The sequence below is a fragment of the Eleutherodactylus coqui genome, chromosome 13, assembly GCF_035609145.1.
Source record: "Eleutherodactylus coqui strain aEleCoq1 chromosome 13, aEleCoq1.hap1, whole genome shotgun sequence".
Classification (NCBI taxonomy): domain Eukaryota; kingdom Metazoa; phylum Chordata; class Amphibia; order Anura; family Eleutherodactylidae; genus Eleutherodactylus; species Eleutherodactylus coqui.
Genome location: NC_089849.1, coordinates 26,785,645 through 26,797,783, shown reverse-complemented (window position 1 = coordinate 26,797,783; position 12,139 = coordinate 26,785,645). Strand labels below are relative to the sequence as shown.

The 12,139-nt window shown below is 45.1% G+C and overlaps 1 protein-coding gene across 1 annotated transcript in view; it reads right to left on the bottom strand.

The window, feature by feature from the left end:
• The window catches only part of SMARCD2 (SWI/SNF related, matrix associated, actin dependent regulator of chromatin, subfamily d, member 2), a 59,261-nt gene that overhangs the window by 8,644 nt on the left and 38,478 nt on the right, over positions 1–12,139 (bottom strand). The window contains exons 6-11 of the mRNA XM_066587515.1: positions 10,035–10,130; positions 9,106–9,207; positions 8,196–8,357; positions 2,084–2,181; positions 1,156–1,291; positions 913–1,035 (exon numbers count right to left, since the gene is read on the bottom strand). Coding sequence (XP_066443612.1) covers positions 913–1,035; positions 1,156–1,291; positions 2,084–2,181; positions 8,196–8,357; positions 9,106–9,207; positions 10,035–10,130 — 717 coding nt within the window. The remainder of the gene's footprint in view (positions 1–912; positions 1,036–1,155; positions 1,292–2,083; positions 2,182–8,195; positions 8,358–9,105; positions 9,208–10,034; positions 10,131–12,139) is intronic.

Sequence of the window (12,139 nt, the reverse complement as noted above, 5' to 3'; positions counted from 1 at the left end):
TTTTGAGCTGACTTTTCAGTCGGCTTAAAAAACCTTGTTGGCTCGCTGTCTTCTCATCCTGTGTAAATGCTCCTTGCTTAGGGCATTCCATAGGAGGTGAAGCGCTGAGTGGGAAGCGGACGAGAAGCCTGCGAGCCGGTGGCAAGACTTTCGGTTTAAGTGCTCTGCAGTAGCGCTGACAACCTTAGCGGTGACGTCAGCACTCGTGCAGTCGCTCAAAAGACTGTCGGCCTTTATAAAAGCGTCTTTAAGGGTGTTTTTTTAAGCACTTTTCAAAGAAAAAAACTTCTTTTTTTGTTTAATCAGGGCAGTGGTTTGTAAGGATTGCAGCTCGTTTCTGCAGCTCCCAGCAAGAGATCAGACCAGTTTATTTATGAGGACCTAGCAGCCAAGCCCATCCACCCTGAGGGCTCCTGCAACATGGCGAGAGCGATATTGGGCCGTGATTCACAAACCTTCTAAAAACCTCTGGATTCGACGTGTTTTCATGTGAAAATCACTGTGGGGGTTTCCTTCATCCCATTGCTTTCAATCTGACAGCAGCAGCACCGGCCCCATTGAAAGCAATGGGGGAACACTGCGATCTCCTGCCGCTGCTGTCACAGTGTTCAGTGATGAGGGGACTCTCCACGGGGATAAAGGAATCCCCTGCCGCAGCTGCCACAGCTGTGGCAAGAGATTGCGATGTTCTCCTTATGTTTTCAATGGGACCGGCACTTCTGTTTCATAATCATGCGTTTTCACTCACTCTCGCAGCGTGAGAAAAATCGCCCAATTTTCTTGCCAGTGTGAATGCGCCATGATTGTAATATTTATAGTTTTCTTTGTCTGTATCTTAGAACCTTTTTTTTTTTTCAAAGTTAAGAAAAGTATATCGACAACCAATAGAAGTGGACGGATTTGTGCTTTTACCTTGAGGTCTCTGCTTTGGGATTTCAGCCAGTCCTGGATAAATTCCTGTGGATTGTTACTGAAGCTTAACATGAAATCTCTCTGTGTCTTCAGCTGGTTGATGGATTCGATTGTCTCATGAATCTGAAAGGTGTAAAAGTCAGAAAATACATTTCAAAGTCAAAGCTCCAAGTTTGTAATTTATGGGAGGCAAGAAAAGGTTGTTGTCTATTATGGATCCTGGCGAGGATTAGAGAGTCTAACCTTGGCATCCAGGCTGGCAATCTCCTGTTGGTTTGTGGTGGATGCAAGAAAATTGCTCATCTGGGCCTTTAGGGGGTCATCTACTTCAACCTCAATGTCATAGCAGGCTGTCTTCTTCTGATCATTTGGATCCACACTAAAGAAAATGTGATAAAAATAAAGGGGTTTTCTAGAATAAAGGGTACAGGAACAGCACCACGTCTGTCCACAGGCCATGTCTGGTATGGCAGTTCAGCTCCATTCTCTTCAATGGGGATGCTATGCAATACCAGACACAGAACATGGCCATAAGAGGCGCTGTTTTTGGAAATCCCTTGAATGTTTACACTTAATTGGACACTAACTTTTCAAACAACTTGATAACTAACAAAACTGTTGTAAGCTTTATTTATCTAAAATAACATTTTTTGCTGAAAAATAACTCTAAAGTACTGCCTCCCTTTCCTTTTAGCTTGCTGTCCCCTGATTGCTCTCACATGGTTGACAATGAACACTAGAAACCTAGATAAGGGGATGAATCATCCTGCTCATTGAACTGTATGCAGAGAGGAAGGTGAGGAGGACACACAGAGACCTGAATGCTTGAGCTAATGCTGAGATATCTACTCCAGTTTATACACATGCACACTACTAAATATTTCTGCACACTCCTACATGATGAGGTTATGTAAACAACATACAGTTAGAGAGCAGAAACTCTGCAGATCTCTGTGTGCAGTCTATAGAACACAGCACACATAGCATAGATATATACCCTGCAGAGGGGAATAATACAAAAAAAACTAATTGGAAAGGCCACAAATCGTGTTATTCCTCATGTACGCATACATGGCAGCTTGTTCCGAAAAGTCATCTGAAAACTCAGGTACACTTTAATTATAGGGATCATCCAAATTTTGCATTGATAAAAATGATCTTCTGGTCTTACCTAATGGTGTGGTTGATTATTATGGGGTCTGGGTGCTGCAAGAGACTTGCCAGCTTCATGGGAATGTCTGAGAATCTCATTCGCATGCAGTTAAAGATCTGTGGAAACAGGGATAAGGCGCTGTTCATATCTGCATTCGTATTTCAATGTTTTTGTTCCGTCATACAAAAATAAAAATGATGGCAGTGCCAAAGCGGTGACGTAACAGACCTCATGACGTATGCAGGTTTTTTTTTAAGATTGTTTATTGAATTAGAACAAAAAAATAGATAATGATTAGAGATGAGCGAACGTACTCGTTTCGAGTAATTACTCGATCGAGCACCGTGATTTTCGAGTACTTCAGTACTCGGGTGAAAAGATTCGGGGGGCGCCGGGGGGAGGCGTGGCGGAGCGGGGGGTAGCAGCGGGGAACAGGGGGGAGCCCTCTCTCTCTCCCTCTTCCCCCCACTCCCCGCTGCAACCCCCCACTCACCCACGGCGCCCCCCGAATCTTTTCGCCCGAGTACGGAAGTACTCAAAAATCGCGGTGCTCGGGCGAAAAAGGGGCGTGGCCGAGTAGGTTCGCTCATCTCTAATAATGATCTATTTTTTTTTATTATAATAGATGAACATATAATTATGATGCACAGACTCAGAGCCGTATCACGTCCATACAATACTTGTAAAGAAATATCATCATACACAAAACATTAGAGTACTGAATCCGAATTTATAGAAGTAAACTCACAATTTGTAACAATCAATTCCATCACCGGTTTATATAATACAAAACAAAGGGAAAGACTCCCAACTCGGGAATAACAAGGGGAGAACACAAGAAACCCCCACAGTGCAAGTTTTAGAAAAAAGTCAAAATAGTAAGATTCTACCAAGTGGGCACACTTACCAGTCACACAGACAGCTCCATCGCTGGCGCAGAACAGTTCATCCAGCAAACCCAGATTTTGTCAAACTTTGTAGGGCAACCCCTGGCCAAATACGTCCATTTATACTGGGGTACTATGCTATTAACCACTTGGATCCTGGCAGCTTTAGTTGGCCTCTTAGAGTGTTTCCAATTCAACAAAAACAAGATTTTTGTACTTACCAAAAAATATATTTTTTGACTCATTCATTGGTGGACACAGCTGAAGACCGTAGGTATAGCTACTGCCACTAGGAGGCAGACATTAGGCAGAAAAAGTGTTAGCTCCTCCTCCTAGTTCTATTCCTGGAGGCACCAAGCTAATCCTTTTGTATGCAAGCAGTAAGAGCAGCCAAGTAGGATATGAAAACAACAGTCAATATAACACGTGCAACTGCAAAACGAACACTCCAACAAGGAGAAATATATGTGAAAGTATAATAATATAGCATGGGGGGGTGCTGTCCCCAAATAAACAAAACAAGAAAGAGATATTACGCTAAGGACAAAAGTCTTATTTTCCCATCCGTATCATTGAGGGACACAGCTGAAGACCGTTGGACGTTCTAGAGTAGTCCCTTAGAAATGGGAAAAGTAAAGGACGCATGTGGTCAATCTATAGCCATCTGTAAAACTCAGAGGCAAAAGTATGCACCCACTAAAATTTTGAAACGGTGTGCAAAGAGGTCCATGTAGCGGACGTACACATTTAAATAGCGGAAGCACTGTTGCATTCTGCCCAAGAAGTCCCCACTGGCAGAGTATAGTGTGCCGTAGCTTGGAATGGAGGTGCTCTGCCCTTGGCACGGTGAGCCTCTACCATGGCTGGTCATACTCAGGAAGAGATGACCACTTTGGAAGCCGCAAGATCATGTCTTGGGCCATCAGAAATCACGAAGAGAGTCAGAGCATCTGAAAGAAACCGTCTGAGAAAGGTAGCTCCACAAGGCTCGCACAAGATCTACTTTGTGAAGAGCATGTTCTCTCGGATGAACTGCGGAGGCGCAAAATGAGGGACGAATGATGTTCTCATTGAGTTGGAATGCCAAAACCACCTTAGTTAGAAAGGAGGGAACTGGACATAGGACCACCTTGTTTTGATGAAAGACAGTGAACATCAGGCTTGGAAATCCAACGGATGGAGGTGACCACTTCCAAGAAGACAGCCTTCCAGGTCAAAAGGCAAACTGGAACCTCATTTGAATGGATGAGATTGCAGCGCATTCAGTACAAGATTAAGGTTCTAAGGTGGAACTGGAGAATGGTATGGGGGGGCGAATCCTTGTAGGAATTTACGTATGGTCGACTTTGAGGCCAATGGCCATTTGCAAAGTATGGATAAAGCAGATACTTATCCTTTTAAGGAACTAAGGCTAAAACCCATAGCCAGACCCTCCTGTAAAAAGGACAGGAGGTGTGATAAAGACAAACGCGTAAAAGAAGAGTTGTGTTGTTCGCACCATAAACGTTTCCAAACAAGATCGTAAATCCTAGACAAGGAAGACATTCTAGCCTTCATCATGGTTTGAATGACAGGTTTCATAAATCCCCGGGCTCTCAAGACTGTGGCTTCATCGGCATGCTGTTAAACGGAGTGTGGATAAATTTGGGTGGAACAGAGGTTCTTGTAAGAGAAGATCTTCATGAAGAGGGAGGCGCCACAGAGAGTCGACAAGCAGATCAATGAGATCTGCGTGCCCTGCCCGGTCAGGACAATCTGGTGCAATGAGAATAACTGGGAGACCACTTCTAGCATGACCCTTGTGCTGCGGGTTTCCGCTTTGATAATTTATGGATGCAATGGCCGTCGCGTTGTCTGTTTGTAGCCAAACTGAGCGACCTGTCAGATGAGGTGTGAAGTGATGAAGTGACAGGAGAATGGCATGAAGTTACAACATGTTTATTGGCAGTCTGGATTCCTGTTCTGTCCAAGTACCTTGTGCCACGAGATTTCGCAGAATACCCCCCAAGCCAAAGAGACTGGCGTCCGTGGTGAGTACCTGCCATTCAAGGGTCAGAAATGAGCGTCCCAGGTAGATCCGTGGGAAATCCAGCCACCAACAGAGTGCTGTGTGTTCAGAAGTTTAGCGGGGGCTGAGCGGGAGGTGTGTCTGTAGTAGGTTTTATGGCCGCCGGCCGCAATGGCATTCAGTTATGGCAAAATGTCTCGAACTGCCCACATGTAAATTTAGTTTTGCAGTGAGAGCATACATAGTATGTGGCTCTGGCTGATCCCTGTCTGGAATCTTCCGCTCTTATTTAGTATAAAAAAACTGTTGTACCCTACTACTGCAAAAAAAATACTGCAGGAGGGGTAAAATAGCAGGGGAGATAGCCGCCCATAGGGCACTGAACACCACAAGCCGTGCGGCCACAGAACACCACAGCCCGCTGCCACATGGCAGGTAAAAGGCGGCTGTGGCTGTATCAGCGCCGGCTGCAGACATTGCGGATAAAACATCCTGCCCCAGACAGGTATACCTTTGAAATAGGAGGTAAAGGACTGCAGGGTGTTAATGACTGAAAAGGTCCCCCTCTTCCTAGCCAGGAGCAGGACATAGTGCTGCTCCTAATAAGGAAACAGGGAACTGCCACCTTAGAGGGTCCCCTGTGGAGACTGAAACTTACTTCTCCAGGATATACTTACCCCTTGAGAAAGAAGGAGGAGGGCTCTCCAGTTCCAATAGTGTCCCCCCCCCTTGTGCTCGCCTGCCTTTAAGGAGGTAAGAAGTGCTCTGGAAAAAGCACTATGGCTGGCAGGTCACATTCAAGTTAAAGCTTGAACGTGCCTTCTTTTTCTCTGAAGTCAGGGCAGGCAACATAACAGTTAACTACATTCTGTTTGCCCTCTTTGGCAGACTAACAGGGAGAGTCCTGCGTCCATAGATTCCCTAAAACCAAGAGGTAGTTGAAGACCATCGAGAAACAGGTCTGCCTCCTCTGGACACTAAGCTAAAACTGATTAGCTTGGTGCCTGCAGGTGGGATATAGCTGGTAGGAGGAGCTAATACTTTTTCTTCTTAGTGTCCACTTCCTAGTGGCAGTAGTTATACATTGTGGTCTTCAGCTGTGTTCCCCAATGATACCGATGAGAAATTACCCTTTTAGCGTAAAAGAACAAAAGCTTGTACGAGGTGTGTGTCGCTGCAGTTACAGGGGTGTTCCCTAAAAGCCCGAAGAGAAAAACCTTGGAATGTAAGATTCTTGGGGCCCCCAAGTGGAATTCTATATATGAGAACATCACACCAGTAATGCTGTAAAATACCACATTCCCAAAACATACGCACAATTGTACCGTCACCAGTCAAACACCACGGGCAAGTTACTGAGGCAGACAAACCCATGGCATATAAACGAAGCGTATAGTAGATTTGATGTAAAAATGTAACTTCTACCAGTTTATCTTTAACTATTACCAGAGGAGGGCAAGAGCGAACCAGTATGTCCCCACCCAGCCCTTCAAGTTGGTTAAAGAAAGAGATATGGCCAAGCCATAGAACTGGGCTCTAACAGCATGCCAAAGCTGACAGTACCAGAAACTGGAATTTTCCGGCACACTATAAGTTAGCTGCAAATGCAAAATCGTACAGAAGCTACTTTCATTTACTATAGAGAGAACAGTTATTCCATGGAGCCTCCAGAAAGCGAATTCTGTAAATTGTTGTAAAAGTGGTAGATGCGGGTAGCACCATAGGGGAGCATGTGGAGACCACTTAGCCTCTTCTTCGGGAGAGAAATGAATAGGCAGTATGACCCACCTTGAGTGTCACCATCATAGGAGTAGGTATGGAGATAAGGGAAGAAGAGGGACCACATAGCAACAGCCCCCATAGTCATGACTCACCACTCTACGTTCCAAGCCCACTATGGGATTCTAGTAAGGCGAGGAAAACCGCCAACCAGAATACACCAACTGACTGGTTAAAATGTAGTAATAAAAATAGGGTAAGGCCAATCCTCCCCAATTTACTGGAAGACGAAGGGCATCTAATGTAATTCTAGGAGGGGAGCGTCTCCAGAATATTCGAAGTACAATAAGTATAAAGCATTAACCAGAAACTGATAGCACTGCGTACTCTGCTATTTTTCCATACTTTGCTGTTTGAACTTTTGATGGCACCAGGCCAGTTTACACGGTTAAGGCCTCATGTCCACGGGGAAAATCAGGCCCGCCGCGGATTCTTCATGTAGAATCCGCAGCGGGTCCCTCCTGCCCCGCGGACATGAGGCCTAAAAATCAGAATAAACTCACCTGCCCGGACGATGTGGATCTTCCTTCCTTCGCAGCCGGATCTTCTTTCTTCGGCCCGGCGGATGTGCTCGGCACACCGGCAGCGTGCCGCGCGCATGCGCCGGGCACATCCGCCGGCCCAAAGAATGAAGATCCGGCCACGAAGAAGGGAAGAGCCGCATCGTCCGAAGCAGGTGAATTTAATTCTGGTACGGGTCTCCCGCGGATCCGGACGACTTCTATAGGCTTCAATAGAAGCCTGCGGGAGCCGTCCCTGCAGGAGACCCGCACGAAAATGGAGCATGTCCATTTTTTTTCCTGCACGCAGATCCGCGCCTGACGGGAAAAATGACATCTGCAGGTATTTAACTACCTGTGGGTGTCCAATGCATCCCTATGGGGCGCGGATCAGCCCGTGGACGTGAGGCCTAAGGCCAGTTTCACATGAGAGTATTGAACTTATTTGTAAAACGGATCTGTCATATGGACATGTTACAGGTGACATTGCAGCCGTATGTCATCAGTAATTCACTATGATCTGCACTCGCTGGCATTTGTTTTATTTTCCACTGGACAAATCCATATCTGCCCAATAGAAAAAAGTACCAATGAATGCAAATACAGAAGCAAAAACGGACAAAAGTAGCGCATGCTTAGTTTTTAAACTCGGCTGGGAGAAATACAGCCATGGTAATAGATACATAGAATTACGTTTGCTTTATATTACGGGCCGCAAAACGTGGACCAACCATGGAGTAATAATACGCTCGTCTGAAAGCAGCCCAAGTGGAAAAAAATCAGAAGTGGAAGCAGAAGAAACAAACGTGCAGGATAGTATTGTTGTCAAGGTTGTTGGTATTGTATGCACACGGTCTTGTAAATGCTCTGTAGCTCTCTGGATGTATGCCTCTAGTATAAAGGACGCAAGGATTAGCCTTGGCTTCTCAATGATCATCTGCTGACGAATCTCCTACCTGGCGGAAGTAGCGGTTGCAGTTGATGTATTCCTTCTCGTGACTATCTTGCAGCTTGTTATTCTTAATGTACAGCCACAGAGCCTGCATGATGTTGGCACGGGTCTGAGTGTGAACACCCAGCAGGCGAGCCAGGCGGGTGTCCAGCTTATACTGGGGAGGCTACCAAAGTAGTAAGGAGGGAAAGAGAAAGGGAACAATTACAGGTCCAGTTTACAAATATATGCAACTCATGTGCCTCACTTTCCAACAGGGCTACGGGGGCTTTCACATCTGCACTGGGGATTCTGCTTCCCGAATGGAGCAGGAAAGGGGAATTCCTGCGGCTAAAAGGTTACATCTCAGGATGGAACCGAACAGTTTTGGGTGGACCCCATTGACTATAATGGGGCCCGCCCGCTTTTTGCTCGGCTTTTGGTTGGAAGAAAAAGAAATCGTAAATTAGTCCACATCTTAAAACTGTCCTGAGCTCAGTGGACTGATTTACGATGTATGTCTCAGCTCAATTTGTCTGTTGTTTTAGGTTTTGAGCGCGAAACAGTCTCAAATTTCTGTGTGTGAACATTTATTTAGATAAAACGGAGTGTCCCCCTCCCTTCTGCATCTGTAAGCTATAATTATGTGCCATCCAAACTAGTTTCATTCATTAGCCTGACGAAGGGGGCGAGATATCCCTGAAAGCTCGCTGAAACATCATGTATTTTTGTTAGCCATTAAAAGGTATCATATCTACAAGATTACTTGGTTTCTCTCACTGAGAACAATCACACATCAACACATACTTAAAGGCACTGTCTTCTAACTCCAACCACACCAACATTTCTTATTCTTTAAGAACTATGCACATAATATCAGGCACTCTAACGCCATTCAGATTTGTTACTCTTTCTTTTTCCCTTTCAATTCTTACCTGATGGTCCAGCATAAGAAGTAGAGTGCACTTGACATTCACATCTCCTGGACGTTTCACCTGGAACCCATCTGTCTCTTGTGTGGTGGCCATTCTGTGCCACTGTGAGAGGTAAGATAGACATTAGTAATGCATCTCTCACGTACTTACATTGTTATCATTTTTATACTACCATGATTATACAATAGCTGGGGTCTTCATCTGCTTGCTAATGTATGTTCAGTAGATTAGCAAAAAATAAGAGACAGTTGGTAGGGAATATGACTAAAGGCTCAGACTACGCACATTACTTTTTTGTAGTCTGTTACTATGGAGACTGTATAGGAGCCGTAGACACAGGATAATAAGAGAGTTTTTATTAAGATTCTTTACAAAGTTGCTTCATTTTTCATTGTAGATGCAGTGGAGTGATAAAACAATTACTTGTGAAGATGCATGTAGCCTTTGTCGAAAAACATGTTACAATACTACGTTTACGGTTTACGGTACAAGGTTGGCTTAGATTTGTCCTGTTGCACTATATAGCAGGACAAATAGTGCATTGCTTTTAGATATGTTCTTGCTATACTTAAATAAACTGTAAATGTTTTTGACTAGGGCTACACTGAGATTTTAGAAATGGTGCAACAATTGATGCCCATACAAATACAATGAAGCAATGGGGTGAAATGAAAGGGAGGAGACACAGATTAGATACTAGACAGTGAGAGGGATCAATGAGTGGAACAGGTTGCCACGGGAGGTGGTGAGTTCTCCTTCAATGGAAGTGTTCAAACAAAGGCTGGACAAATATCTGTCTGGGATGATTTAGTGAATCCTGCACTGAGCAGGGAGTTGGACCCGATGACCCCGGAGGTCTCTTCACAATTCTATTATTCTAGGATTCTATGAATATTGCAATGTGAACCCATCCTCTTTATCTCACTCACCTCCACCAAATGATTATCTGGTCCGTAAAGGTCTTTGTCCAGCTCGATGACAAGACTTTTAAAGAATGAGGAGAACTTCCTTTTCAGCTTGCTGGGCTGTATATATAGAAATACTCTATTAGATAGGGAATGACTTTGAACCTTAATATCATTACGTCACCTGAAAGTGTTATAAGTATTGCGCACGGCATCACATTAAGGCCTCTTTCACACGGGCGTTGCAATTTTTGGGCGTCTGCATCGCAGCCGAAACTCGCAAGAACGAGAGGCAGCCGCAACCAAGTTGCAGCGGCATCTCCCATTTTCTCGCCCATTCAGATGGCCAGGCTGTGGCGTATATACTTCACAGCCCGGAATACCATTGGCTGGGGGAAGTGCGTTCAGCTCTGCTAAACTTCCTCCCGCTCTCCGCCCCTTGCCGACTGCCAGCAATGGAAGGGGACAGGAGCTTAGCAGAGCTAGTGCACTAAACTTCCACACCCTCTCTAGCTGACGGCAAGTGGAGGGGGCGGGAGCTTTGCAGAGCTAGTCATGCTAAACTTCCTCCACCTCCTTCCCCAGCCTATGAGAGCTGCCGGCAAGGGAGTGGGAGAAACTTTAGCAACTTGAGCTGCTGCTAAACTCCCCCCCCCCTTCCTTTTTCTGATGTCTCTCATAGGCTCCCATAGGTGTCTATGGTAATGGCTGGTATAAACGTTTGTGTGAAACAAGCCTTAGGGTGGACACCCACTGGCGATATTTTGTTTCTTGCGCTGCAAGAGCACGTGAAAACTCTCGCAGCGCAAGAAAGACGCTGAAATACAACCGGCATATCGCCAGTGTTTTCACTAGCCCCATTGAAAAGAAATGGAGAATGACGCGGACTTCTGCCACAGCTGAGCGCTAAGCCAATTACAGATACTGTTTAGCTATTCATTCATGAATTGCACTATCTTAGCTATTCATGAATGAATAGCTAAGCACTATCTGTAATTGGCTGAGCGCTAAGCCAATAGCTAAGCACTAGCTGCTATTGGCTGAGCCCTCAGCCAATCAGCTCAGCCCTTTCAGGAGGCAAAAAAATCCCCGCTTGCTAAAAGTGCTGGACAGCAGTGTCGGGGAGCCAGCCGGAGGACACGTCTGAGCGGAGGAGAGGTGAGTAATTTTTTTTTTTTTTTACCACTTATCGATGATTTTCACAAATCACACTGGCATACATATCATATGGCATGCAGGTACGATGCCATTTTTTTGAGATTCTTCCATAGAATATCGTCCAAAAGTAGAACATGCCAAATTTTTTTCTCTTGCAGCATCACTGTGAGAGAAACCCCCCCCACAGATTTAAATAGACCCATTTCAAATAATGCAGCACACAAAACTCCCATGTAAATGCGCCCGTGTAAAAGTAACCCCTGATATATACCTAAAATATATGTATACGGTATGGATCTGTGCTAGGTGATCTGCCAGGGACGCTGAACATAGTCTGTGGCAGAAATACACAGCTGAAACTCTGATGTCTGTTGCAGATTAGCATGCGAATCCAGTAGCCCAATTGTAATTCAATGGGCTAATCAGCGGCTATTCATATGGAAGATCTTTTACAATCTGCGGCACGTTCATTATTCCACACAGATGTTTTCCATAGCATGTGATTAGGACATAAATTATACCATTTACATGCATTCCAGGCAGAAGGCTAGTACATTCCATCAGGAATTAGATCTAAAACCTGCATTTTAAAGGGGTTTTCCAGCACTAAACCACTGATGACCTACCCTGAGGATGGGTCATCAATAGCTGATAAGTAGGGATAAGGTTTCACATCTGCGTTGGATCCTCCGTCACAGATCCAGTACAAGAATGGCACTGAGCTGTAATACCAGGCACAGCCATTATACAATGTATAGCGCTGTGCCTCGTATGGACTGAAATGACAGTGGGGCTCATCCGAGTGCTGCTGTCACTTCAATCAACTGATTGGCAGGGACCCTAAGCAGCGGACACCCGCCGATCAACTATTGATGACCTATCCTGAAAATAGGTCATCAATTATGTAGTGTTGGGAACCCCCCTTAAATCCACTAGTGTATATCGGCGCCGTTTTCATGGCCGGCCGATAT